This window comes from Plectropomus leopardus, chromosome 19, assembly GCF_026936395.1.
Source record: "Plectropomus leopardus strain MGB_pleo_1.0 chromosome 19, ASM2693639v1, whole genome shotgun sequence".
NCBI classification, from domain to species: domain Eukaryota; kingdom Metazoa; phylum Chordata; class Actinopteri; order Perciformes; family Serranidae; genus Plectropomus; species Plectropomus leopardus.
This window is the reverse complement of record NC_142194.1, coordinates 9,317,441-9,345,073: the sequence shown is the minus strand read 5'-3', so window position 1 is coordinate 9,345,073 and position 27,633 is coordinate 9,317,441. Positions and strand designations below refer to the sequence as shown.

General features: G+C 39.9%; 2 protein-coding genes across 3 annotated transcripts in view; both read left to right on the top strand.

Annotated features, from left to right (window-relative positions):
• ppm1bb (protein phosphatase, Mg2+/Mn2+ dependent, 1Bb) overlaps nucleotides 1-7,991 on the top strand; it is a 32,690-nt gene extending 24,699 nt beyond the window's left edge. Inside the window, exon 6 of one of the 2 annotated variants that reach the window (XM_042507516.2) lies at nucleotides 6,659-7,991. In XM_042507516.2, the coding sequence (XP_042363450.1) occupies nucleotides 6,659-6,688 (30 nt within the window). In that variant the 3' untranslated portion in view covers nucleotides 6,689-7,991. Of the gene's footprint in view, nucleotides 1-34; nucleotides 4,600-6,658 lie in introns of those variants that run through there. The other variant, XM_042507517.2, reaches the window with a different exon arrangement.
• Nucleotides 7,992-9,436: 1,445 nt separating this feature from the next.
• LOC121958375 (homeobox protein SIX3) lies at nucleotides 9,437-26,553 on the top strand. Its single transcript, XM_042507268.2, has 4 exons — nucleotides 9,437-10,471; nucleotides 11,994-12,119; nucleotides 23,874-24,568; nucleotides 25,133-26,553. Exons 3-4 carry the CDS (start codon nucleotides 23,874-23,876, stop codon nucleotides 25,269-25,271), a joined length of 834 nt encoding a protein of 277 aa, XP_042363202.1. The 5' UTR covers nucleotides 9,437-10,471; nucleotides 11,994-12,119; the 3' UTR covers nucleotides 25,272-26,553.
• The last annotated feature ends 1,080 nt before the right edge of the window (nucleotides 26,554-27,633 follow it).

Genomic DNA, 27,633 nt, shown 5'->3' with positions numbered 1-27,633 from the left:
CCTGCAGAGTCTGACCCCTGGCGTGTCACCTCAGGCCTGTGCGGGGGGAGAGGAGGAGAGTGAGGAGGGAGGTGGCAGCACGGCGGCTCATCTGCTGGAGGCTCTGCGGCAGTTCCGCCTGCACCACCGGGGGCAGTACCGCACGGTGCTGGAGGAGTCCCTGGCCGCCTACCACCTGCGGGGGGAGAGTGCTGCGGAGGGAGCAGGGGAGGGCAGAAGGAACTTCGGCGACGACGAGGGCGACGATGATGACAACGACGGCCAGCAGCAGACCGCCTCCCCTCCCACTCCCCCCTCGCCCCCGCCCTCACCCGCCACTGCAGAGCCGGAGGCCAGCCAAGATGCGCCCGCCCCTGAGTTCAATCCCTCCTTTGACTGAGCAACCCGCCCGCATACCTCCCCGCCAATCCCAGAGCGCTAGTCAGATGTGCTATGACCTCTCCTCCTCTTTCCTTCATCGCAGAACTTGAATGGACACGTCGGCCACTTCCACCTCGATCACGGTCTGCAGCTACTATCGCCATTCATTAGTATATTTTAAAAATAAAAATGGCCCTTCTGTCTATTCAAGTTCTGTTTCCGAGCCACATACATACCTTCCTCCTAATGAGGACTCTTTCTTTTGTTTCCGTTGTCCTCTGACCGCCTCGGCTTGGATTCCCAAACTTGCCAGCCACTTTTTCAACCAGACCACACAGACTGATGTTTACAACAGAAAAAAAATCCATAACAAATTACTACAACATGCAAAAGTGGCTGGTGAAGCAAAATGTTGCACTTCTTGGCCTATATATACCAGTATTGGCTTCTGGCTGATATCCCACTTGAACCCACCCTCTTCCCCCCCTCAGCCTCAACCTCCCCAAACCTGCATACAGTGGACGAACTGACACAGAAAAGGAGCGGAGACCCTATGAACTGCAGCTGTGGTCCACACACTGCACTGTCTGCAGGCCTACTCCATCTACAGACTCAGAACACACTCTTTTGCGTATATGTATGTATGTTTGTGTGATTGTACGTCTGCATGAGTTTGAGTGATGGAGAAAGAGACCAATCATCACTATTGAAATGTTTGTTTTTTTGGTAGTGGGTGGTTCTTGATTGTCTGCCCATTAATCAGCAAATTCAGCAGTGTTAGGTTGTTAACCAGTGTGGGTACTGAAAAACCGGGCAGTTTAACCACACAGGGGCACTTGTTTAGATGGGTATTTGACTTGGGCGGTATGTAATATTTTGTCCCTTCCTGAAATTCCACCGGGGTATACGGTATATCACGGTATAAGTGTGCGGCGCTAACTCGCTTTTTAGACTAATAAATACACAACAGTAACCCAAAAATGTTAAGAAAAGTATTATTCTCAAACCTGTTTACCTTATTTTAACAGAAATACAACTGTTCACTGTAAGAATTTAACTATCTCCCGGTCACTGATGACTGACGTGGTTGAATCGCCTCATGAAGTGATCATAAAACACACTTCATTTAAACTGGACAGAAACGAAACTTAAATCACCCAAACTTTCTTTGTCACTTTCGCTTGTAAGTCTACTGCTCCAACAATCACCAGCTCCTGTTTGGTCAAAATAAATCCTTAATTCACTACGTTAAATGTAAAAAAACCCCCAAAAAACATCCTGTGTCTCTCTGTACCTGCTGGCCGCCAGCTGGTTACAGTCCTGTAACTTATACCTCCACCACAAGGTGTTGCAGTGACTTTCAGCTTAGCTGCCTGTTCCACCACTTGGGACCTGAGACTGAGCTCTGGTGGTGTGTGCTGTGCACTACATGCGATGAATTTAATAGTAAGAGGAGCGCCTGTATTTTTGATGGTATTGAAAAAAGTACCTCCAGGATTTTCAAATCGTATCGTAATACTGCATACTGCCATGCCTAATGGGTATGTACTCGTAGTTTGAACAGCATTTCCCTCACAATATATGCCTAATTACACATCACTGCATGTTAGTACGCTACCTCCAAGACACTCACAGAGAGGTTTAAAATGCGCTCCAGGTTGTTGCTATTTAGGCGGATGTAAATGTGTCAGTGACACTAGCGTGTATCAATACCAGGTGTCTAAAGGGGCCATAAAAGTAGCATTTCTTTAAATGAAAGTAAGACTGAAAGTCTATAGCTGCACTAGCAACCCTGTAAGGCTGTAATGTTCATTACATGCCAAAAAAATTATTGGATGAATGAAAAATGGAGAAAAACAAAACCAACGCTAGGCGAAAAGTCACATTGTTAACAAAGTCAAAAGGGTTCGTCGTTTGTTCAGTGGGTGTTTTTTGTTCTTTAACATACAGTATCTTGCTCTACATTGTGTGACGTGGCTCAGCTTTTGTCTCAGCTATGTCAGCTTTATCAGTGTAGGCTGTAAATGCTGATGGCGAATCAGACCTACTGTTGGCTTAACTCCGTTTTATGGGGATTGTTTCATAGAAAAGCTCAGGGAGGTGGCTGTCCTCTACTCTTTATTGCTGGTCGGGGAGGTTAAACGTGTATTTGCCAAGACAAGCCTTCATGCGTGAAGTCTTTTCTCTTGTTAATCTGGAAAAAGTGTTTGAAAATGCTTAAGGTACAGCATAAATTTCAGTTTTGTGTCACTTGTCAAAATGTATTTTGGATTCATTTTTGCTTCATTTTTGCCTCTTGTGACCATTTAGAGAAAAACGCCTTAGAGGTAATAATGAGCCCATCACGGCGTAGCGCACCATAATGAAAACTACACTACCACTAACTAAATTGGATTAGTAACCATTATGTGAGCTTTATACCTAATCAAAAGTCTTTTCAAAGTGGTGTTTTTTTCTTTAATGACAGAAAAACTTTGAGAGTGAAAACCTAAGTGGGTGTTAACTTTTGGATTTCAATGCTATCAAAGACATTTTTGACATGTTCAAAGATGTTTTGAGCTGAATACTAATGTCATCATGGGTGACATGCTGTTGTTAGCATCCATTTCCAAGCACAGTTTAAGTGCAGCTATTCTGGCAAAGAAATGATACACAGATGAAAGTTGAGCTAAGTCAAACTGCTTAGAGCTGAACTTGAGAAATTTAAAGGGACAGTTCACCCCAAATTCAAAAGTACATATTTTTCCTCTTACCTGTTGAACTTTTTATCAAACTAGATTGTTTTGTGTGACTCGCCGAGTGTGGGAGATATTGGCGTCGAGATGTCTGTCTTCTCTTTAATATAGTAGAACTAGATGGCACTCGACTTGTGATGCTCAAAGCGCCAAAAGCGTACCTTTGAAAAATTCAACAACAGTACCTCTTTCCAAAAATAATACCTGGTTACTCAAGATAGTGTTGTGAGCACTTTCATGTAGGAGCTATTTTCTCTCTACCAAACTAAACCCATCAAATGTATGATCGTGCAGCAGGAGGCATGCTTCTACTTATCGACAAGTGGCCCGTGCTTGTAACAGTGTGCGATGAAAACATAAATGTCGTCCTGTGACGTTGGTTAGCTCAGTGGCGCTAGATGCACACTTCCTTCTGCGCAGTGTAGGTGGATTTAGTTTGGTAGAGAGAAAATAGTTCCTGCGTCATACTGCTCACAGCAAGGTCTGTGAACATCTCGAGTAACCAGGTCATGATTTCATTCACATTGATGTCGAGTTTTTAAAATGTACCTCTTTTTTTGTGGGGGGCTTTGTGCACCACAAGCTGAGTGCCATCTAGATCCATTATATTGGAGACAAAAGGCAGACATCTCTACAACTAATATCTCAGTTGGCAACTCATGCCAAAATATCTAGATTGATAAACAGCACTACAGGTAAGACAAAGACAATGTATTTTTGATTTTTGGGGTTAACTTTCCCTTTAAAATGAAAAAATAATATTCACTGTAGATACGACAAACCATCTTACTTCAGGTAACAATATGGCCTTTATTTTGGCGACACCCTCAGGCCGTGGATGTGGCTTTTGTTACATCCCTACAGTCATAGTCCTAGATGGCTGAAAATGTCATAACATTGAATTACATTGTGGACATTTAGTATCCAAAGTTAAGCACTTGTGCCATTGATTACACCCGGGCAACAATTTCTGTGAGGTTATCATCAGTTCACAGTATAGCTGAAGTATCAGTGAAGCAGGTTTTCATAAAGTTCTCAGCGCTCACACTGACAGCCGCTGGTAATTAACCGTGGCAGGATGTCTTTCAGCTTGATGAAATCCCACTCGCAGTGTATTTCATTCCTCACAGGTTTTGAAATTGTCCGTTCAGAACAACACAATCTGAAATTCTTGTCTCATTGTGAAAGTTTGATTCGAACAGACTGAACCCACAGCGTTCATTCTTCTTCTCTGAAAGCAGGTATAGGGATGTTATTGTAAGTCTATATAAAGCCCTGTACTCAGTGACCGTGGTAATGCATGCACTGCACTTATCTTTTCAATATCTAAGGCACTTAACTATCGGGAGGGGAGGTTATGCTAAACACTCTGCGTATGTATGTCTGTATGTGTGTTTGTGTATGTGTGAGTTGCATTTGTATGGGGTTACGTGGGCAAATCAGTCCCACCCACACAGTTAAAATGACAAATGAACAAATAAAAATGATTTGAGGTATAATGCCACGATTTGTGTATGAGTATTTCTGGATGTCATCTGACTGTACAGACGTGCTTCTTGTCTTTTGGTCCTGTCAAATGTGTCAAATCTTGCTTATGTGTAGATAACGGATATGATTAGGGGAGCAAAAAACAGAAAAGCTTTCAACTTTCAACAACTTTCCCATTCAAATTGAGTTGGATGTCCCCAAAAATCATCCAAGGTCATGTAGTGGCATTTGATACAGGACCATCCCTAAACACCTCCAGTGGATTTTTTTCAGTGTCTCTACAATATTTAAAGGGTAACTTTGGTATTTTCCAACCTGGACCTTGTTTTCCCATGTTTTATGTTGAGGTGACTAATGGGAACGAAAATGTTTTCAGTTGGTCCAGTATTGAGAGTGAGCGCTGCAGCTGGCAGCAGTGAAACAGGCTTCACTGTAACCACTTGGGGCAATTATACACCGTCAATATCCGTCCACTAAAAGTGCTTGTTTTTTGCCTCTGACAGGCTCAGATTGTTAAAGGTGTCTTACGTTATGGAAAGGATCCCTACAGAGATAGCCCTTTTTGTTAAAGAGCAAGATTCTTTTTTGTTAAAACAGAAACAGCCCAGAAATCGCCATTGCCACACCATTTATATATATACAGGGTTCCCACGGATCCTTAAAAAGTCTTAAAAGGCATTGTTTCTAATAATAATCTAAAAATAAGGCCTTAATTCGTAATAAAAATGACTTAAATTAATCTTTCAAAAGTCTTAAAAATGCTCAGACATGGGACGTAGGATTTTCAGAATTATTTTATGACGCTGCATCATAACATCATAACATTTTTTTGTGTTTTTTGTTTAATAGTTTCCCAATTTCACCATGATAGTAATCTTAGCAGTGGAATCTCACATGCAGATTGAGAAACACAGAAAACAGGCCAAAATGACAGATATTTCCCACTTCTGTTGGTACACTAAGTAAATACATTTATATGTTTATTGTCTTCTAAAAGAGTTGTTTTTTAACATTTGACATAGATAATCAACCTTTTCTTTGCAAAAGTCATGTTTTATGTTGCAGTAAACATTTGGGCAAAATAAAATTGTCCCTCTTCAATTCTGGATATGAGAAAATTGGTCTTAAACTTTATTTTGCGAGTTAAAAGTCTTAAAAAGTCTTAAATCTACCTTGCCTTAAGCTGCAGGATCCTTCTTTAGTAATTTTAGTGACTGTATAGCCAACATATTTTCACATTTAAATTGCTGTATAAAGTGTTTATTTCGAACAACCAGAGTTGGTGATTGCTGAAACAAAACAAGATGTTTTTTGTTAGTGTTATTTTGAATCTGTGAATGGAGTCTGGTGAGTTTGGCAATGTCAATTTTGGGGCCTTTTCTGGAAGTATTTAATGGTGTATAATTGCCCTAGTTGGTTATATCGAAGCCTGTTTTGCCAATGGAGGCTGCAATGCTCTCTCAAAAATAGACAAATTTTAAAAAATTGTTGTTCCCATCAGTCAATTAGACACAAAAACATGGGAAAATAGGGTAAAGGTGGGAAAATACCAAAGTTCCCTGTTAATGTGTATTCGTTTCTGTCGACTGTGAAGTTTTCGAACAGAAAACAAATCCTCAACTTCCTTGCCCTCCTCTGTCAGCTTTTAGCTCCAGCCTGGTAATTTCATCTCAGACATTTTAATTTGTCGTCTCCTTTAAAACAATGGCAGCAAAATAAACGCCTGCCGCTGCGTTGCATGAGCTGGCGGCGGCGACGAGCGGAGGGGGAGCTTCGTAGACTATAGGGACTCCATTCTCTCCATTTCTCCCCTGTTTTTCAGTCTGACAGTTGGCCTCGTGATTCTCCGCAAGGTGAGTCATCAGAGGTCTGGGTTTTGGTTGTGTTAAGGCTGGGCAGGGGAATAATGTCACTATCTTTAACCATTATCCATTCAATTTGAGGGCAGTTAGGTTCAAAATGTGCCATTTTTAAGGCGTCAGGAGCAGTATCTTAACTTGTGTGCACTAAAAGATGAAGCAACAAAAAAAACTAACCCACCTTCCTCCATCTCTTGTTCCTTTTTACTCACCCAGAGTGCCGGTGAGCTGGAAGACCCCTGGTAGCCGTCGCAACAACCCCTGTCTCCTCCTGGTGACCAGTGCGTCCGCCCCAGAGGAGGAGTGTCTCTCCATTGCGCCATGTCTTTCTCCACTAAAAAAAAAGAGGACATGTGGTGTGTGTTGGAGTGCGTGAGTGTGCGTATGTTGGTTGTGCATGTGTGTGTGTGTGTGTGTTTGCAGCAGTGGGACAAAAGACGACGACGACAACAACTACACACACACACATACTGCTTTAAAACCTGGAGGAAAAAACAAAAAATTTCAGAAATGTCAAGATTTTATGAACTGAAGCATTGTGATGGTAGAGATGATTTTTACCATTGAGGTGTTTTTTTTTCTTTTCTTGAATGTTGACCTTGAACACCTGACTTCACAATGACGTAAGGACCTATAGTGTATGTGTGTGTGTGTGCGAGAGAGAGTTTGTGTGTGAGTGTTTTGTGGAGGGCCAAGAGAAGACAAACGGTGGATAAAGACTTTGTATGTAATTCTTCTACTCCTGGACTTTTTTTTTTTTTTCGTGCTCCTGGGTCTGATATTTGCCTAACACCTTTGCTTCTCCCCTCTTAAAAGACACACACACTCTCTCTAACACACACAGACACACCGTTTAAAAAAACCCATAATCACCCCCCACCCACCCTCACATCCACCTGTGCACGTATGTGATGTGCCACCTTCGCAGGGCACTGCATGAGAACTTTGGTTCTACATGTACAGCTACGTGGTTTTCTAGTCAACCCGGATGGACAGCCATTGGTCGAGACTGACTGAACCCGAAGGCTGATTGGCTCCTGCCGTGTGAGAAGTGGAAATGATTTGGATTTCTTTTTTTGTTGTTGATACTATTAGGATAATGACGATGATAATCATGATGGGGGAAAATGGGAGGTTATCTAGTTCACTGAAGAGCCGAGTGCAAGTTGGACTCATGGCGGCGGGGTGGTTGGTTTGGGGCGGGGTGGGGGGACTGTTGTATCACTGGTTGGACTTCCTGTAAGAGGAGGACGGTTAGGGCAGGAGGGTGGTGGGTCAAACGGGCGCCCCCACCTCCCTCCTCACCATCACGGTTGGAAGTTCACATGACGGCGGACTGTCCTGACAGAGGAAGGTTTTTTTTTTTGTTTTTTTTAATGTTGTCCATGAGGTTACTAGCTGCTCGCTATGTAGAGTGAGTGAACTCCCTGTTTTAACCCTGTTCCTGGTTCTCAGACTGCATTGGTAATGTTTGTATTGCTGTTGTTTGATTGCACTCACATTTGATTACAGAAAGCGTCTATATATGAAATAAAATACCTGCCAAGGATCCGATGATGGCTGCGTATGTTAATAGAAGAGACTACGGCCCAATCCCAGTTCTCCCTCATGACTCAATTTTGAGTGCGTCTGCGTAGGGTAGGGTTTCACGTTTATTTTGGGGGTCATCCGCCCTCCAGGTGGCCCTCAAGATGGAGTGGCAGAAGTAAACTCATGCTTTACAAACTGCCGAGGCCCCAATGTAAACAAGTATTTCAGAAATATGTCAGTTACTGTTAGCTATTTCAACAGTTTACTCATTGCTTTTAGCTAAATTGTGCTATCTCAACATCTATACATGATTGTTGGCTAACTATTTCAACAATTTTATTACTTTTAGCTTACTAATGCCATTTCAACCACTGTTCAGTATCTTTAGCTATATAATGCTATTTCCACCATTTTTAGTTACTGTTGGCTGTTTCAACAGTTTATTTCTTTTGGCCAACTAAAGCCATTTCAATCACTTATCAGTTATTTTTGAACTGTTTAAACCATTATTCATTATTTTTAGCTAACTAATGCTATTTCAATCACCATGTCAATTTCTTTAAGCTATTTAAACCATTCATTATTTTTATATCTTTCAACAGTTTAATCATTATTTTTACCTAACTAATGCTATTTCAACAACATATTAGTTCATTTTAATGAACTGTTTCAACAGTTTATTCATTCGTATTTGCCAGCTAATGATATTTCAAAAGTTTGCCAGTTACAGTTAGCTTACCATGTCAACAGTTTATTACTTTTAACTAACTAATGCCTTTTCAACCGCTTATCAGTTACTTTTAGCTAACTTTTTAACCATAGACTGTAAATAAAGATATTACATACAGTCTATGGTTTCAGCCATTATTTATTATTTTTTAAGCTAACTAATGGTAATTCAACCATCTTTCAAGTGCTTTTAGCTAACTATTTCAACCATTAATTATTTTTTTTAATCTATTTCAACAGTTTAATCATTATTTTTAGTTAACCAGTGCTCTCTCAACTGTTGACACTTACTAATTCAATAGCTTTATTACTTTTAGCTAACTAAAACTAATTTAACTGCTAATCATTTACTTTTAGCTAACTGTTTCAACCATTATTCATTATTTTTCGCTAACTTATGCTATTTCAACCATGTGCCAATACCTTTGGCTAACAATTTAAACGGTTAATTCATTAATTCTTATCTATTTCAACAGTTTAATCATTATTTTTACCCAAATAAAGCATGCCTATTTCAACTGTTTATTAGTTAGTTTTAGCTAACTACAGTTTATTCATTACTCTTTGCTAACCAATGCTATTTCAGCTGTTTGGCAGTTGCTGTTAACAGATTATTACTTTTGGCTAACCGTTTAAAAAGTCTATTTATTTCTTTAAGCTAAATATTTTACCAGCTATAAGTCACTTTTGTTTCAACCATGAGAGAGTTTGGTATTGGGCTTATGTCATCTCTGGATGTTTGTGTACAGTCTGTGGCCTATTTCTTTCCCACTTTCAGATACCTGTATCACAAATACAATCAGATGGCTGGAAAAGTGAAGTCAAAGTTCCCACGACATGACTGGATGAAAGAAGTGGACGTAGCAACTATGACTTCACAAACTGGTTTGTGAATTGCCGTTTTGAAGCAAGAAAATGTCACTTGTCAAATGTCCTTACCATAGACTGCATTTGTTTACACTAGTGGCGTTTTTACATTAGGGGCCTGTGGGGCTCCACCAGCGGGCGCTGCTGTGCATTGGGAGATTACAGGCTTTTTTATGTCTTTAAATTAATAGCAAATCCAGCTTTGTCTACTTTATGAAATGCTTGCTATGCAATTTACTCTCAAGATTATTATTTTTTTGTTGTTGTTGTGTAGTAGTGTGTAGTTTTGTCTTTTAGCCTGATGCTGCCACTGTATTATAAACGTATTGTATTGTATAAATGTATTATAAACTATTCGCGTTTCCGGACAAACAACTGCGCGTGCATGCCGCGTGCGCGTGCTCGACGCATTCCCATTGGTTGATTTGACAGGCGCGAGGGCAGGTACCGTGCAGGTATTGCTAGCTTACTTTAGCTAAGCAGGGACTGATATGTAGGCCTTTTTATGTTATAATGAATCGTGTGGACTATTTAACTACTGTGCGGTTTAAAGCAGAAACTGGAAATTAAACATTTGGGACCGCATCGACCAGATGACTTCATCATATCTCAAGAGGAAAAAGATAAAATCATTGAACAGGTTCAAAAGAAAGACATGGCTAACCGCTAGCACAGCAAAAAAAAAGCCCTGTTTTGTCTCATTTTCGGAGGGGAAACCGCCTGGACAACAACTGGATTTAAAGACTTAAACATCTTTTAGAAAGGCTAGTAAAACGCGAGAGCTGTGCATCGCATGTGGACAATGCTATAAGGCTTTTTGGGAACCACAAATGTCGCATCGCAGCTTGACAGTGCGTACAGACGCGACATTTAACAACACAACCAACCGACTGAGAGACACAGGTATGTTCTCGGTATAATTATAAAATGCATACAACTTTGTGGAAAGTGCGAAATTGCCCTGCGTGGACATGACGAGTCCGGCAGGTCGGCATTTTTAGGTGCATTTTGGGGAGACTCCAGGCTCAGGAGCCACTATGAAGGCCACTATTATTCAAAATGTGTGGCGGACTCGTATGTTGACTGTCATGTATTAGCAGTGCGCCGTTCATGGCGTGAGTTTTGCATTGTATTGTCCTCATGTTGGTGTTGTTTTGATCTTGAGTATTTGATGTTGGTGAAGTCAAATTTGTTGTGTGGGCATTGTGTGGCCCCACCAGAATTTTTATAACTAAAATCGCCACTGGCCCTTACATATGAAACTGACATCAAAGTAGTCAAACTTTTCATGACAAAGGCCGACTGTTGCATCGCCAAGATTTGCTAAGATGAAAAAACTTCAGAAACCAGCAGGCGGCGGTAGTCAGCGTTTGTCATTAAAAAAGGGAAACTTGAAGATGGACACTATGGATTCAAGACACTAGTCAGCCAATTAGCACATTAATCTTAAACAATAAAAAATATTAAAAAACAAGAATTCTGGGAGAAAAATGTCAACACATCCAAGAGGATCTGATGGCAAAAAAAGACGTGACATAGACAGATGTAGATATAGGTTAATTAAGTGACTTAAGTACTTCATTTAATAAGTCAGTGCAATTACTCAATCATTCCAGGTTTTCCATGTCAAACTTAAAAACAAACTGAGCTATAATTGCCACATTGTAGAAAATTAAAGCTGCAAATTGCTTTTTACATTCCCAGCAGGATCTGACCGTGTCTACAGATGGATTCACACTATTACATTAGTGAAGCTCAGAATAACAAAGTGAATTTGTGATGATATGCACACCTGCTGTTGTCTTTAATTTGAGAAAAGACAATTACACTTTTAATTAGCTCCCAGTCAATTATAAATGTAGCATTTTATTTAGACAGACACCTTGTCAGGCGTCAACTCTCTTTTGTCCTCTGTTCTTTGGCTTCTATTATATTTTGACATTTTATGTTCAAAGGAGGTTATAAGACAGAAAAAAGAAAAAAAAACCAAACAAATTTAAGACATTTATAGCCTTACTTTTGATATTTTTCTCAGTGTTTCTCTATTCCAGTCAAATTGTGTGATTATACTGGAGACATTTCAACTTTTTGAACATCACTGCAGCAATTTCCCCGCCGGTGACACCTTTTGATATAATACTAAGAATCTTGTTCATGGTTTTGATGATGTTGTTTGTCCTCTTTTACACAAACACTTACATGAAATAGTTGAAAAACCCAGAGTTGACTGAGCCTGTAGGAAACAGAGAGAGTCGGATAAAGCTGAACCTCTGTTGTGATACAGCCAAATTTAAAAACATGGCTGTGTTAAAGGTTAATTGGAAAGCTGCAGCCCACATCATTTCCTTTTTTAACTGACTTGTTTTGTCCCAGTGTTGCCCTTTGATGACTGTTACATTTTTTCATGGCAAAAATTGTGTTACAGTGAGAGCAGCAGTTTGAAGAAGTCTAAGATCCTGAAGTCCCGGCAGCTCCAGGGATCCTGCTCGGTAAACCGACCCTGACCTTTGACCTCTACGGAGAAGAGAACATACGCAAACTTTTTCTTGAGGTAGGTCAACAGTAAGGTATGTAGGTGCTTTCTCAATTCTCGGGGGGGTAGTAGCAGCATATATGAGTAGTACAGAGCATTTGCAGAAAGTAACATTTACTCAAGTACTGCACTGACAACATTTAGATTCGCTGCTTGCACTGTACATAACTATTTCCATTGTGTGATTTTGAAAATGTCAGAAAATTAGTCTGATAGCTTTAGTTACTACTAGTTATTTTGTATATTTAGATTAGCTGAACAAAATAATAATGGCATCTAGCAGTAAGGTTGTCACGTCCAAAAATCCTAGAAATGTCCTTAAGTACTAGAAACATATATGGAGCTGCTGCGACTGGCTCCTGGCCTCCTGTCATCTTGCGAAAGTGGCCCCAAAGTAAAGCAAATTGAGTATCCCTGGTCCGGATTTTAGTGACATCTAGTGAGGAGGTTGCAGATCGCAACTAACTGAAACTCCTGAGTACTTCTTCCACTGCTGTTACAGAGTAGATACTGTATTTGAAATTAAAAATTAAATTTGCTCACAAACAATTGTTCAAGGAAGAGCAGAGATTGTAGAAATCGTAGAAAAACTAATAAGTTCAAGTATATTCAGTAAGTGCAGTTAATTGTATAAAAAGATGTCTTTATCAGTCTTGGAAATTGTCCACAGGATTACAGTGGGTTAGCAGAGTACATACTGTACTGTATATCCACAGTGTGATGTACCTGCATAAATAATGTGCAAAGTGCAAAAAGCAGAATTCAAGCTGCCTGTATGTTATGAAAAATATGGAATATATTAGTCTGCATTGTCGCCCACATCTCCAGATAACTTCAGTGACTCATATCCTGTAAGTTAAGTGCAACAACATGGTAAGTCAGTCTGATTATCTGGTTATTAATATGTGTTCACAAACACAAACCTGCTGTGTCTGATACAACCAAATAAACATTTAAAGGCTACATGGTTGTTAATTTGCATATATTATTGCACGTAATCCTGGTGCCACTGTAAAACTGATGATTGCATTCACACAATCAACCTGTGAACATGAACCAGTTGCTGGAGGCTGTTGACTTAATGGCCCAGTGTTACACACACTGGTGACGGGGTGTAACAGTTGTGGACTGACAACTTCCTCCGTCTCTTGTGAGCTTTACGTCACTTTGGACAAAAACATCCACCTAATGGAAAGAGTCAGCAGCCTGTAGCTCCAGAGCTGCATGCGGCTCTTTAGCCCCGCTGTAGTGGGGAATTTAGCGACATCTAGTGGTGAGGATTGCATATTACAACCAGCTGAAACTTCTCCTGGTTAGAATTTGTTGTATTCATTGTTAAGGATTTTTTTACTGAGAGCCAAATCCCTCTCCAAGAACAAACAGAACAGCTGGTTTAAACCTGTAAAAACACAGAATAAAGCAGTTTCTCATTTAAAATTCTGTATTTACCCCATACAACTCATTAGCCCCTCTCATAACTGACATTATAGGCTGCCGACCAATAGTCTAACGAATGCATGTAAATGTACTAATTCGTAAGCCAAAGTATTATACACATTAAAATTTTGAACTGATGATGGTGCTGGATGAAAGGTTAAGGCATGACCAAAGTTATTTCAGTTTATCCTGAGGGTAACTTAAATATTTGTACTGAATTCACACACAAAAAAACAAAACAAAACCTCAGCGTGGTGCTAGAGGACAAAACTGGATCACCAAAGTCATTGGGATTCATTCTTGGGTGACCATGAATGTCTGTACAAAATTTCACGATTAACCATCCAGTAGTTGTTTAGATATTTCAGTCTGGACTAAGCATTGATAAACTTGTGAATATCACTAAAGTAAACATAGTTTTCATGAGGTTTGGTAATCAGAGAGGCCTCTTGTGAAGGAGCTATATATTTGATTTAGGTGTTAATCCGCATCTGCAATTTCTACTATTTGAAGACAAAAATGATTCTGCCTACATCATAAGTGTATTTTTTTGTATCTTTTTTTGTTTTAAAAAAAATCTGCTTCTCTACTTAATATCAAATAACACAGGAATGTCGTGTTAAGAAGCACATTTTAATAAATGAGTGTGTCTGCTGCATTCACACACACACACACACACACACACACACACACACACACACACACACACACAGAGACACGCGCTGTCTAATCTGTCACTCTATCATAATTTGATCATAATCCCTAATCATAATCACATCGTATCTTAAAGGTGTTCTCAATCTGGAGTGGGATTATGGGATTGCAGAGCGTGTTTGTGTGTGTGTGTGTGTGTTAAAGTGTGAATGAGCGATCCAAATATATTATGATGTTAGTGGTGTGTATGATGTGTGTGTGTTTGGGGGGGTGAAAGGGCTGAATTTAATTTGATGATGGCGGGGTGCAGGTTGCACCCTCTCACTGATTCAACCAGTGTATCCAGTTTAAGCCTGATATTACCAAACAATAGACTCTGACCTGTTAAACTGTGTTTGTGCACCCCTCTGAGGTTCATCTTTTATCTCGTTCACTTTGATTTGTTTGTGTGTAAGAACATGAAATGAATCAAAACAAGATGAGTCAAAGAAACACTGATCTACTGCTCCTTTGATTTCACAATTTTGGCCAGTTTGCCACTTTTCCCATACTGAAATATCTCAACAAATGTTGAGTGAATTGCCATATCAGGCGTGTCTGAGCTGCTTGTCAGCTGCAGAACATTTAGGAAAACGGTGGCTCACCATTTTTTTTAATGTGATGCTCGCCTTTGTTGACTCGATACCACTTTACACTGCAGTTTAAAGTCTGCCTCTGTCACAGAGATGAGGAAATACAAAGATGTTTGTTTTACCTCAACTTCCTTGCTTCCCTTTCAAAACAAAAGCTATCTGACTGTGTCTCTGGACAGAATGCCATCAGTTGCTGATACAATGCATTTTAATTTGAAACTTTTACAGGATGGGGTTGTCAGCTGTGCAGGAGCATGCACAAAATCATAAATGAGTGGAATATGTGCTTTCAAATATGAAAATACAGCAGGCGATTTGCCTTTACGCCTGGTTAAGGCTGGACTATTCTGATGCAGAAAGAATGTACTATTTATAATTATGCATGTAAGAGAAAAGTTATACTCTTATTCAAATTGCACTATTTTTGCTGTAAGATGTTTTGTTGGACTTCTAGATTTTCGGTTTGTTACTGTAACAAAGAGTAACTGTTTTGTTACTCCTCCTAAAAGTGTGAATTTTACATTATTTTATTTATTTTGCTGTTGGATTGCTAAATGTAGATGCACTACATTCGTTTTACTTGAGTGGACCAAGCGTTGGCATTAATTTTATTTTGGCGAGATTTTATATCAGACTGTAAAACACAGATTACCAGTTAAGCCTGGGCTATTTTTGTTGGGGAATAATGCCCTGCAATGTTTGACAAGTTGTAAAATGTTATATTCAGTAAATTCGTTGTTATATTAATCGAGCAATAAAAAAATAATAGTTCGATCAATTAAGAAAAAAAATCGATAGATTCATCGATTTATTGAAAAAATAATCTTTAGGTGCAGCACTAAACCCATCACGTACTGGCTTTCCTTTTTCTTTTGTCCTTCTTCCTTCTATTATTTGAATGGATAGCAGCTTCTGCGAAAAGCTTTTCAGTCCTCAACCTGTAACCTGGAGCTGTTGAAGAAGCTGCAGCTGCTTCAGAAACTCCATTTACAGGGCGCATACGTGGTAACACCGAACTTGCCTCGTGTTGCAGCCTTTCTATAATATTTTCTATAATATATATGTATGTATTGCGGCTGTTTAAGCGTCTTGTTTATTCCATCCTCTGCTGAAAGGGCGATGAAGGTGTTCAGTGCCAGTGGTTGTTTGTGCTCTCTACACCTCAAGGTCAGCTGACCTATTTGACCCCGACGCGCTGAAGCACATGTGCCAATAGAAAAACCAATTGCTTTGTTAGCAGGGAGGAAAATGCTAGCAGTGTTTCTCTTTCTACTCGTTTTTTTTTTTTTTTCACCTGCTCCTGTGCTTTCACTCGAGTTCTTCCTCTTATTCCACCCACTCTCTCTCTTTTCACAGCGAAGGATTTTTCACTCGTGGCTGTAACCTTGGGGCAAGAGAAATGTTGACCGGGGAATTCTGAACGGGGCGCCTCTGAATTTGATTTGAAGGCTCCAAATGTGAGCTCAAAGGTGCGCAATATCCATACACAGTGAAACAGAATGAAATATAATACACTGATGGCCCCCTGAAAGCTCTGTGTGTGTGTGTGTGTGTGTGTGTGTGTGTGTGTGTGTGTGTGTGTGTGTGTGTGTGTGTGTGTGTGTGTGTGTGTGTGTGTGTGTTCGTTCGTTCGTTCGTGTGTGTTAGTGTGTCTTAGCATATGATTTTGAGTGGAGTAATTTAGCAGATGAGCGTGTGGCCATTGTTAGAGGGATAATCTGGCTCTTGCTGCTCAGATAGGTTAACATGCAGCAGATTAGACCAGATTACCCCAAACCACACCAGACAGGACAGCCTCCTCCCCCCTCTCCCTCCATCTGAGCCAACCCTCCTCTCTCTTTGCCTCTTTTTCCTCCTCTTTTCACTCATCATGATCCCAACTTCATTTCATCCTCTTGTGGCTTTAGGTTTCCACATCTTTGTTCCATTTTTGTATCTATCTCTTCAAGCGTTCCCTTTATTTTACCTCTGCCACCACTTAAACCTCCCATCATTCATTTTCTTCTCTAAAGTAGAAACACATACACATCTTTGTTGTGTAGTCCAAAAAAAAGCTGCACGTCACTGGTTATCCGGTGCAGAAGGTCCATTTAGCTAAATTGCATGTAGTTAATCCAGCACATTTTACTCCCGAATTGTCAAATACTGACTGTTGGTCAAAGGCAAAATACTGTATGACGCCCATGGTACCCCCCGCATCAGTTTAGGAACTTCAGGGACACTGTGCCAATTTATGCTTGATGCATGCATTGTCTCTTTTCAAAATAATGTTATTTTTATCTTAGGAAATTACAGTTGTCATGAAATGCACACAGTCTTTTTCAAACTAAATTTAGAACAAAGGCAAACGTTTACTTCTTAAAGCAGGTATCCTCAGCTCATTTTGCTCTGGGGCCACTTTTGCAAAAAGGAGCAAAAGACAAGGGGCCAGTCACAGCAGTCTCATACATGTTTCCAGGATTTTAGGACATTTGTAGGATTTTAGGATGTTTTAGGGTTTTTTTTGACATGTCTAGGATATTATCGGATTTTTGTAAATTTCTAGGATTTAACATCATTTCTAGGATTTTAGGAAATATCTAGGAAATCAACAACATTTCTAGGATTTTAGGACAGTTCTTAGATTTTTTGGATGTTTCGAGGATTTTCTGATGTTTCGAGGATTTTAGGACATTAGGGGCTTAGTTAGGACCTCTGTCAGGGGCTGTGGGGATCCTTCATTTGCCCTTTTTTATAAACAAGCTCTATTTTGATGCTCTTTTTGCACTCTGGTACTTCAAAAGTACAAAAACAATTCCCAGTGTGAATCACTTTATTTTTATTGTGGATTAGAAAATATTTGGGTGCCACCCGGCGCCTTATCAGGTGCCAGATTTGGCTCGTGGGCCATGAGTTGAGTATCACTGATCTAGACTGATAAATAGCACTATGGGAATCAGGTAAAATATCTATTTATTTATTGTGGGGTGAACTGTGCCTTTAACCCACTAGGTCTGCATGAGTGTTAGTTGTGTGTGCAGTATATGCTTGTGTGTCTTCACATCTGTATGACCGTGACAGTCAGACGTTTGTTGAGGCTCCAGCTGTTTGTATTTTTGGCCGCTGGGGTTTGTTTGTCAGCTGCTGTGTTTGTGTCATTCAAGCTATTAATGAAAATCTCACCGCGTGGTGAGATGACACTAACAAACACAGGATAACGATGTTATCGCTGTTTTCACATCTGGCCCATACGTCCTAATCTATAGGCTGAATACAGCGCAGCACATAAGATGAATTATTAGTCAAATTATCTGATTATTTTGTTTATTCATCAGTAGGTGTTTGTACTTTAATGTCCATACTCGTCACCCATCTGTCATGTTTAGATGATTGTCGGGGAGCATCTGTGTGTGTGTGTTTGTGTTTGGTTAGGTGTTTATATGTGTGCTCATGTTTGTCTTTCTAAAAAAAAAAATAAATAAAAAAATAAATAAATTCTCCAGCTGTTTCAGCACACACACAGCTGGACTACTGCCTTACTAATACAAGTAGCAGGATTAACTTGGAGGTATTGAGTTACAAACCAATCAGGGGGGCAGGATTAGTTGCCCAGGTACAGTTACTGGAGTACCTGTCCTCCTCAGTTTACGGTGACAGAGGTCAAGATGTGGTCAAAAGGTGACTGACCACACACACACACACACACACACACACACACACACACACACACACACACACACACAACGCAAAGACACATCCATCTGTTAATGTGTGCAGCCAGCTTTTCTCTCCTTGGACCAGCATTTGTGTGGTAATTAGGAAGATTTACAACTTTCCACTTATTTTTTGCATTCATCAATAATTTGATATCTGACAAATCTAAACTAATAAAACTTCATCTTAATCAATCTGACACTTCAAAACTAAATTTAAAGTTATATTAATGGAAAAAATCTTCATATTTGAGACGCTGGAACCAGCATTGTGTTTTTCAATTAAGGAATAGTTTTGTCATTTTGTCATCCCAAGTTGTCATTCTGGGACAGCGTGTCAATTTACACCTGTTAAGATGCACAAGAAATTGACAGTTTGTGCTCATTATGTAGATACGGTTTTTATAAAAATAAACTTACAACGGTAGTAAAACACCTCGTATTTACATTTATTTCCAACACAAGTACGTGGTTAGGTTAAGAAAAAAAACATAGTTTGAGTCCATATTCATGTGGGAAGCAAACAGCGGGCTTCCGGGTGAAAGTCCAGGGTTTGTTGTATGCAAAGCCTCTTTTATTGTTGGTTGCCCAAAAGTCTCTTTAGGTGGTGATGGACACTATACTCACATCATCCCAACAATGGAAATTTGCCACAATCAATTTAAGCCATCTTCTCGTGTATATCTGGCAATATCTGGTTACGTTCTACCTGGTTGCACCTAAGAAGAGCGTCCAGACATAACATGGATTACACCACGCTCATGTAGCTGGTTTGCAATTTAGTCAAACAAACGTGTCTCCTGCTGTTCCTTGAATTTGTCGGATGATTTTGGTGCCAGTCTTGCCATCAGAATCACGTTATATTTCCAGTTAGACATTTCTGTTGGCGTTTTTGTGTAAATGACTCCTCTTCTTTACCCTTGGATGTTTTTTATTCTTGCCGTTTCACACCAGTTGTATGATAGAAACGTCATAAACACGCCCACTTGCTTGCTGTGAATTGTACATTTGGACATTTCCTAGACTTTGTACCAGGGAGCAGGCAGGATAAAGACTGTTTAATGTCCGGTCCAACCGATATGGACATTTGTTTTTCTCACATACAGCAGGGTAACATCCAGAAAAATCCAGGGTTGCATTGCATGTGTGACGGGGACTTTTGTTTTTTTGTACAGATTAAATAAACAAGATATAAGTCTTTTTGCTAAGTTAAGCTAACTCCTGGTTGTAGCTACATATTTAAGGAGCAGTTTGAAGATTTAAGGGGATTTATCATCGTTGTAATTTAATTGTTATTTATGACATCTATTGCACGTCTGTCTGTCCTGGGAGAGGGATCCCTCTTCAGTCGCTCTTGCTGAGGTTTCTACGTAGTTTCCCGTAAAAACAAACAATGGTTTTCTGATTCTCATGGAGGGGTTGCTAACTGTGGTAGCCAACTTGAAAATGTGGTTGGTTTGTCCATTTTGAGCTACTGTAGAAACATAGTGGTGCAACATAGCGATCTCTGTAGACGAGGACCTGTGTCCAATGTCGATATAAGCTGCTCAATCTAAGGATGGGGCTTGTCGTTTGGGAGGTTATTCCAGATCTGTGCTGCATGATAACAAAACGCTGCTTCACCATGTTTACTTCTAACTCTTGGGACGGTCAGACGGCCGTCCCCAGATGTCCTGAGGGTCCTAGAAGGATCTAGATGTCACAAGGGTTTCAGAGATATATTTGGGAGCCTATAGCCAGAGAGTGATTTATAGACAAGCAGCAAGATTTTAAAATGAATTACCCTCCTGGAAACCAACTAATTGATTAATTGACTACCAGAAACTATATGTATAAAAAATCCTCCCACTTTCTCCACATGTTAATTTTCATCCCTGTCAACCCCGCCACAATCCCTGACCCCCCTCCTCCCTGCTTTTTCGGTACCATTGTGCACCAAACTGTCCTGGATCCCTGTAAGAGCACAAAAGCACAACAAAGACTCAGGAAGTGATTAGTGGCTTAACGAGGAGGAGGCTTTGCCGGGAGTGAGGGGGGCTACACGGCCTCTTCCATGAGACCGGGTGAGGGGGTTAAAGTCTCAGGGCTTAAGAGGTCAGTGTTAAGTTGTGGAGGTCAGAGGAGAGGTTAATTAGGAGCAGGGCTTTTGTTTACGGGGGATAAGGAGACGCGGGAGGCGATTCACTTGGTATCCTCGCTGTGTTCCTCCAGCCACCCTGGAAGTGTCATCCACCTCCGCTTTCCCTCCTCCTCCCCGCTAATTGTCCTGTCGCTGAAAGGAGATGTAGTTGAATTAACTTAATTGTCACCATTACTACACACTTGCCCCCCCATCACCACAACACACACACCTCGAGCATGTTTCCTCAAGTATGTTTGGTGCGTTCTTCCTGCTTCATTTAGAGAACGTCTTTCCAAGGAGCCCTGGCCATGACTGTCACTCAGAGCCCGTTGTGTGTTCGTCCATTGTTTCTGCTGTGAAAACACACACAGAAACAGGCTGCTCTGTAGACTCGAGCATCTCAAGTAGAGCAGAATGAGCCACTTGATGTGAATGCAAGAAAAAGAGAAACTAAACTGACACCGACACAGCTTTCTCTGGCGCTACATTTGTCGTTGTTGATCATCGTTATTCAACATTTTTTGTGAATATGTCTGTAGAACTGTACTGTTAAGTGTTTGTTTTCTCCTGATTGTTACATAATATGTAGATGTGGACAGCAGTATCATGTGTTTATCACGAATATACATAAATATATAATATATAAGGCGAGGTTCAGTTGTGAGACAGCAATGGCACAATTAACGGTTCAGCGAAAATGACCAAGAAGTGTCCGAAAGTGTTTTTTGTCATGTGCCAGTTAGCTCACTGTAGAGTCCTCTTCACAGGACTCCCCAGACTGTGAGTAGGAAGTGGTGAATGAATTTGGACACTGCTGTATAGTGCCCTGGGGATGATATTTTCCTGTAGGCCAACCCAGAAGCTAACTTCGCCCTGGTTCCCTTGTCAAAAGGCCAATGGGATTTTTCCATTGAATTTTGGAAAACTGCAGAAAGTAAGATCTGTTGTTGTTCATTATTCCTCTTTTACACTTGGTGCCCACATCACACACAATACCACTCAGCCATCAAAAGTTCAGTTTAAAAATTGGCTTTGTTATGCTAGTGGTGGCTAATGTTTTCTGGAAATGCTGGACTCAAGCACAGATGAAGAGTGGGCTCTTTTTTTTTTTTTAACTCCACTCCCCTATATTTTTTCCATTTTCAAATCATCTGTTAATGTCTCCTTTTAGAGTATGCTCACTCTGACCCGTCATTATTATGAAGCTTATTTGATTTGATTTAATAAAGGATGGAGAGATTACCACAACCATGCATCATCTGGGGTGAAAAACTGGCACACGACTCCTCACACCACCATGCAGGGACATCTGTCTGTTGGCGTAATTGGCATTAACCCTTTTAAGCTGGGTGACCCCCTTTTTCACGCCCAATACAGCTCACATTTGCCATGTCTCTTGTGTGTGACTGAAGAGAATTTATATTTTATACATTCAAACTTATTTGCCGTATGGGTTTACGGTTTACCGGGACCCACCTTTCCCAACATCCGGTCCACTTAAAAGTCGCATCAAATTTTTTTCATTTGATCCACACAAACAACTCTACACAAAGGATGCCACACTCCAAAGCATATGGCCCAGCGCAACCAGAATGTGTTAATGCTGATTGAATACGCTGCTCTATTAGACTAATGTTAGCAGGCTGTGTGGACTGCGATGCTAATCCAAGGTAACAGAATGGAGCCGGAGCTGCAGCTTATCTCTGAACTTATGGATATTAGAGAATAGAAAAGTGATGAGAAAGTGATTAGAGTGGAGGGACACCACTTAGAGAAACATACGCTTTCAGGTCCGTGTGATCACACCGTCCACATTACTGCTATTAATGATGCAAGCAGCTTACCGACAGGGCCGCTGAGGTTATGGGATTTAGCTGATAGCAGACAGTGATGTCTGTTTTGTTTCAGGATGTAATGTCCTCCCGATTGCCATACACTTTTTGTCCTCTGGGGTCATTCTGTCCCCGCCCTGTTTTGACCGTTATTTAAAACATATTGTATAAATTGTCAATCAATTCTGTGTAGCACCTTTAGTCTTACTTCAGTCCAACCCATTACCGCACATTTTCACTTGCTTTTGGAATTCAGGGTTAATAGACCTTGTTTACAAAAGTATAAAAATTATATTTTGATAGCAAAAGATTTCATTTGGGGTCAGATTGACCCCAAGGACAACACGAGGGTTAACTCCTGTTTCACTGTTTGAAAAATGTGGCACATCATCATCATAATCCCATTTTTCCTCTGCTTAATACGACGTTTCTCTCTATTTGTTTATTATCATTTGTTCTCTAATACTTTTATAAGACAGAGGTCAAATTAACCCTTTAAAACCTGGATCAATATCACTTTTCTTGTGTTGCTTTCAGGTGCCTTTTACATTTCACAATCTAAACTGTAACAATTGTAACACAGTTGTTTATGATGCTGTGTTTTATCATGTACTAGTTTGATTTGTTCACTTTGTACCTCTGCTCATTTTAATTTGTTTTAGAGCTCTGATGGAAAAAAAGCTAGTAAATGGCCCTTGAGGTAATATTGTTTCCTTTTTCTTTCCCAGCTATTTATATTTATGAAAGCATACAGCATTTACATATGTTTACATATCACAATAGTTTTTTTCTTTGACTGTAACTATCATGTTACAACTCAAGGAGTTATAAGAGATTTTTTAAAATACAACCCTCCCCCCTAAACAAACCAAAACAAAAATACCAAAGCATCAAAAAAATAAGTCAATTAAATCAATAAATTTAACTTTTCTCCCCCTTGAGTTCAGGATTTCAAGTCTCCCCCCATGACCACTAAACATGCCTGGAAAGATTCAGACCATCAGGACTGTTTATTAGGGACCTGTAGACAAAATGAACTATTAAACAAAGTTGAATCTTTTTTGTTAAGCCATAGCATTTATTTTTAAAGTGTTGTGAGGAGGATAGTTTTGATAGTTCCAATACACGTTTTTTCCTTTTCCTGTTTTAATGTAATGGTTCACAATAGAGATTCGTTTCAGAAGAGACTTTGTGTGTCCAGCTTGAGCCTAAAAATGAGGGATATAAATCCTCTTGGTTTGATTGACAGTGCTGCCATGACAACCGCTCATCAGCTCCAGGGTGTCCAATGAGGAGTCAGAATCAGGGTCCCTCCCTGACTCCCAGGTGAGCTAAAGAGTCAGACTTAAACAGATTTCTGTCATTTTACTTCGCCTTCTCTCTGGCTTTACTCCGTCATCCAGATGATGTTCAGATCGCCGCTCGACTTATTCTCAGCCTCCCGGATCCTCCTGCCTCATTTTGCGGATGGGGCCCCTGCTCTGTCCCGCTCCAGGTCCCCGGAGGACCCTCCCTCCGCCTGTCCTCCCCTGGCTCTCCCGGGGTTGTGTTTTTCCGCGGCGCAGATCGCCAGCGTCTGCGAGACTCTAGAGGAGACCGGAGACATCGAGCGGCTGGCCCGGTTCCTCTGGTCTCTCCCGGTGACCGCAGACGGCCGAGACTCCATCTCTGAGCACGAGTCCGTGCAGCGTGCTCGCGCCGTGGTGGCATATCATACAGGGAGTTTCCGCGAGCTTTATCACATCCTGGAGACACACCGCTTTACGCGCGCCTCGCACGGTAAACTGCAGGCGATGTGGCTGGAAGCTCACTACCGGGAGGCAGAGAAGCTCCGGGGGCGACCGCTCGGACCTGTTGATAAGTACCGCGTGAGGAAGAAGTTCCCGTTACCGAGGACGATCTGGGACGGTGAGCAGAAGACGCACTGCTTCAAAGAGCGCACGCGGGGGCTGCTAAGAGAGTGGTACCTGCAGGACCCGTATCCAAACCCCGGGAAGAAGCGGGAGCTGGCGCATGCGACCGGACTTACGCCGACTCAAGTTGGGAACTGGTTCAAAAACCGGAGACAGAGAGACCGTGCGGCAGCAGCCAAAAACAGGTCAGTGACTTTGACTTTTAATCAAGCGCAGGTATCAAAATTCTGTTAAAATGAAACTAACTCAATGTGTCCAAAATGCATCAATGTCCTTACTGATCACCCATTTTACTCTTGCATCCTCTCATTGAGGCAATTTTATCTCCATGGGCAGCCCAAAGTTGTGCGTAAAAAGAGCTATTCATGCGTAAAAGCGCACGGCCATTCAGCTTGCAGGGTTTTTTGTTTTCCCTCTGTCAGTCTGACCTGGACGATCTTTCGCCCTTCTCTCTCACTATAATTTACTTAAGGGTCAGTGTATGGGTCAGCCATCGTGTAAGTGAGGGATGAACGTGCATGGATGTGTGTAAATTGCTTCTCATGCATGCATTGGAGATTATTTGATTTGATGATACATTTTTAAGATTTCAATCAATTTTAAGCATTAATTTTGGGTTCAGCTAAGAGATTTATTTATTTTACTGTTTTTTCACAATAACAGAACAAAAAAGTTTTTCTTCAATTTTAACTTGTTGCATATTACTTAATTTTGCACATTTTAACTTATCTTTTTTTCTTCATTTTCAGGTTGCAGCACCACCGAATGTGTCCAGACGGTGGGCGTTCACTTAGTGGAGGAGAGTGCAGTCCAGATGAAAGCGGGGAGCGCGCAGATGGAGAAACTCTTCTCTCAGTTACAGACAGTGACTCAGACTTGGATGTTTGAGACTTAAGATCATGAAATGGACCTTTAGGGGCCTGTGATGGTCCACAGTGGACTACCGGAAGAGAAAGATGCTTGCGGACAAAAGGTTATACTGGAAAATCTGACAAATTGATCTCCCTTAAAATAATCTTGGAAACTGATTGCCTTGAAAAATGTAAGTAAATAAACTTATAAATCTTAATTTATGTTTACTTTATATCTAAGCTTTTGGTTTACTTAAAATTTAGCTGCATTTACTTAGTTTTGTGAAGTTGTTTCAACTTAAAAATGACAAGTTAAATGATCTTGTTCTTTGTAAGTGTTAGCAACTCCAGTAAACCAAGTTAGTCAGACTGAATTTAAACACGACAACATGGATTTTCCCAATGACGAACTTAGAAAATCTGCCAGTTCTGTTAACACATTTAATAAAATGTATATTTATATTTATTATGGACTCGATTGCAAACACACATAGTTTACTGAAGTTGTTTAAACCTAAAAAGATCAAAGATTTCAAAGATTTGATTAAGGTTTTCTTATTTTGCAACAACTTCACAAAATTAAGTAAATATGACTAAATTATAAGTAAACTTAACAATTAGATATAAAGTTAACATAAATTGAGATGTATAGTTATTAAATATATATTCTCTATATATTATATATTTATTAATTTTTCAAGGCAAACGGTTTACTAGATTTTTTATTTTTTATTTTTTTTGTTAGTGAAATCAACTCGTCAGATTTTACAGTGTGGTCAGGGTCAGTAAAACAACTTCTTTCCAAATGTTACCAGAGCCCACAAAAGCAGATGCAGGTAACACGAAGAGAATATCGTTGATTTTTTTTCTTTGCTGATGGGTTTTTTTAATCACCAGATCCACTTTTTTTTTTAAACTACATAGCAGCCTGGATGTTATGTTGCACTTCTGTTGGCCAACCATCGACCTAATTAAACCGACATCAAGCTGTGGACCCCTGTCGGACTTTAACCCCCAACATGCCAGTGAGCTAATCACTCTTATTTTCTCTTATTATGTGTCCTTTTTTCTTTTTCAATGAAACTAAATGTTTCTTTAGGAGACCCTTGGATGTCCACTGCTGCAGACAATCAACACGCACTGAAGCCTAAACCTCCCCGTCTGGCTGTTTGTATGTTTCTAAACGTTTCTGTTTCTTTACCTTCACTTCTACTTTATTTAAAGTTCACCGAGTTCACTGTGTGTGTCGTACTTTATGTTCAGTTTGATGCTGAAAATATGTTTCTGTATTTTATATAAAAATAAAATTATTTAATATATGACTGCTTTCATGCCCACTCTTCTTTAACCCTTTGAAACTCGGAGCAACATCAGGTTTCTCGTGCTGCTTTCAGGTGCCTTTCAGAAGTATTTAATCCTTGAACCCAAATATGTGTGATATCTTTCAAAAAGATGCGGAAAAGGCCATGAGCAACTTGATAAGAAATATTCCACAAATTGCCAGAAAATAGTTGTTTTAGAAAATTTTATTTTAAAAAGCTAGGGGAAAATGTCTAGGGAAAAACAAAAATGCTAGTTAGGGAAATTAACTATATTTATAATTATCATAATTACATATTTAAAATTATTTAGGTAATTTTCTTGTACTTTTACTAATTTCTTGCTTACTTTTGGGTCGTTTCTTCTTTCGTTGCTCATTGCCTTCCCATGTTTTTGAAAGAAATTAAGCCAATTTGCTCAGGTTAATTAATTAAGCTTAATTAATAATTAATCAGCTTATTAATCATTGATATCACAGTATAAAATAGCTTTAAGGGACTGTTTGTTATTTATTAGAGGGAAGGGGGTGGAGCGAAAACGGGGTATTTCCATTTTGTGCTACTTTATACCTCTCCACTACTATATATATATATATATATATATATATATATATATATATATATATATATATATATATATATATATATATATATGTATGTATATATACTTTTTTTACTGCACCACATTTATTTGATACCTCTGGTTACTTTGGTTGACTATTCTGCATAACAAGTACTTTTACTTTTGGTACTTAAAGTTTATTTTGCTGCTTTTACTAAAGTTTTCTTTTTAATGCAGGACTATAGTTATGATTTTATTGGCTATTTTCGTCTTTTCTCTGTTTGATGATATCAAGACAGAATTTCCCAAGACTGCACAATAGCAATCTGTATTCTTTTTAAATTTTTAAAGATTTGCTTCTGTAAAAATGGTGTTAAAAAACTGTAACTCCATACACCGCCAGTACACTGTAGCTTCTCCATCATTTAAAAAAACCCCAACAAAAAACACTTTTTTTTTTAAATCACTCACCTTTATGTGTCACACAAGGACACACATTAATCCCTTAAATTGGTTAC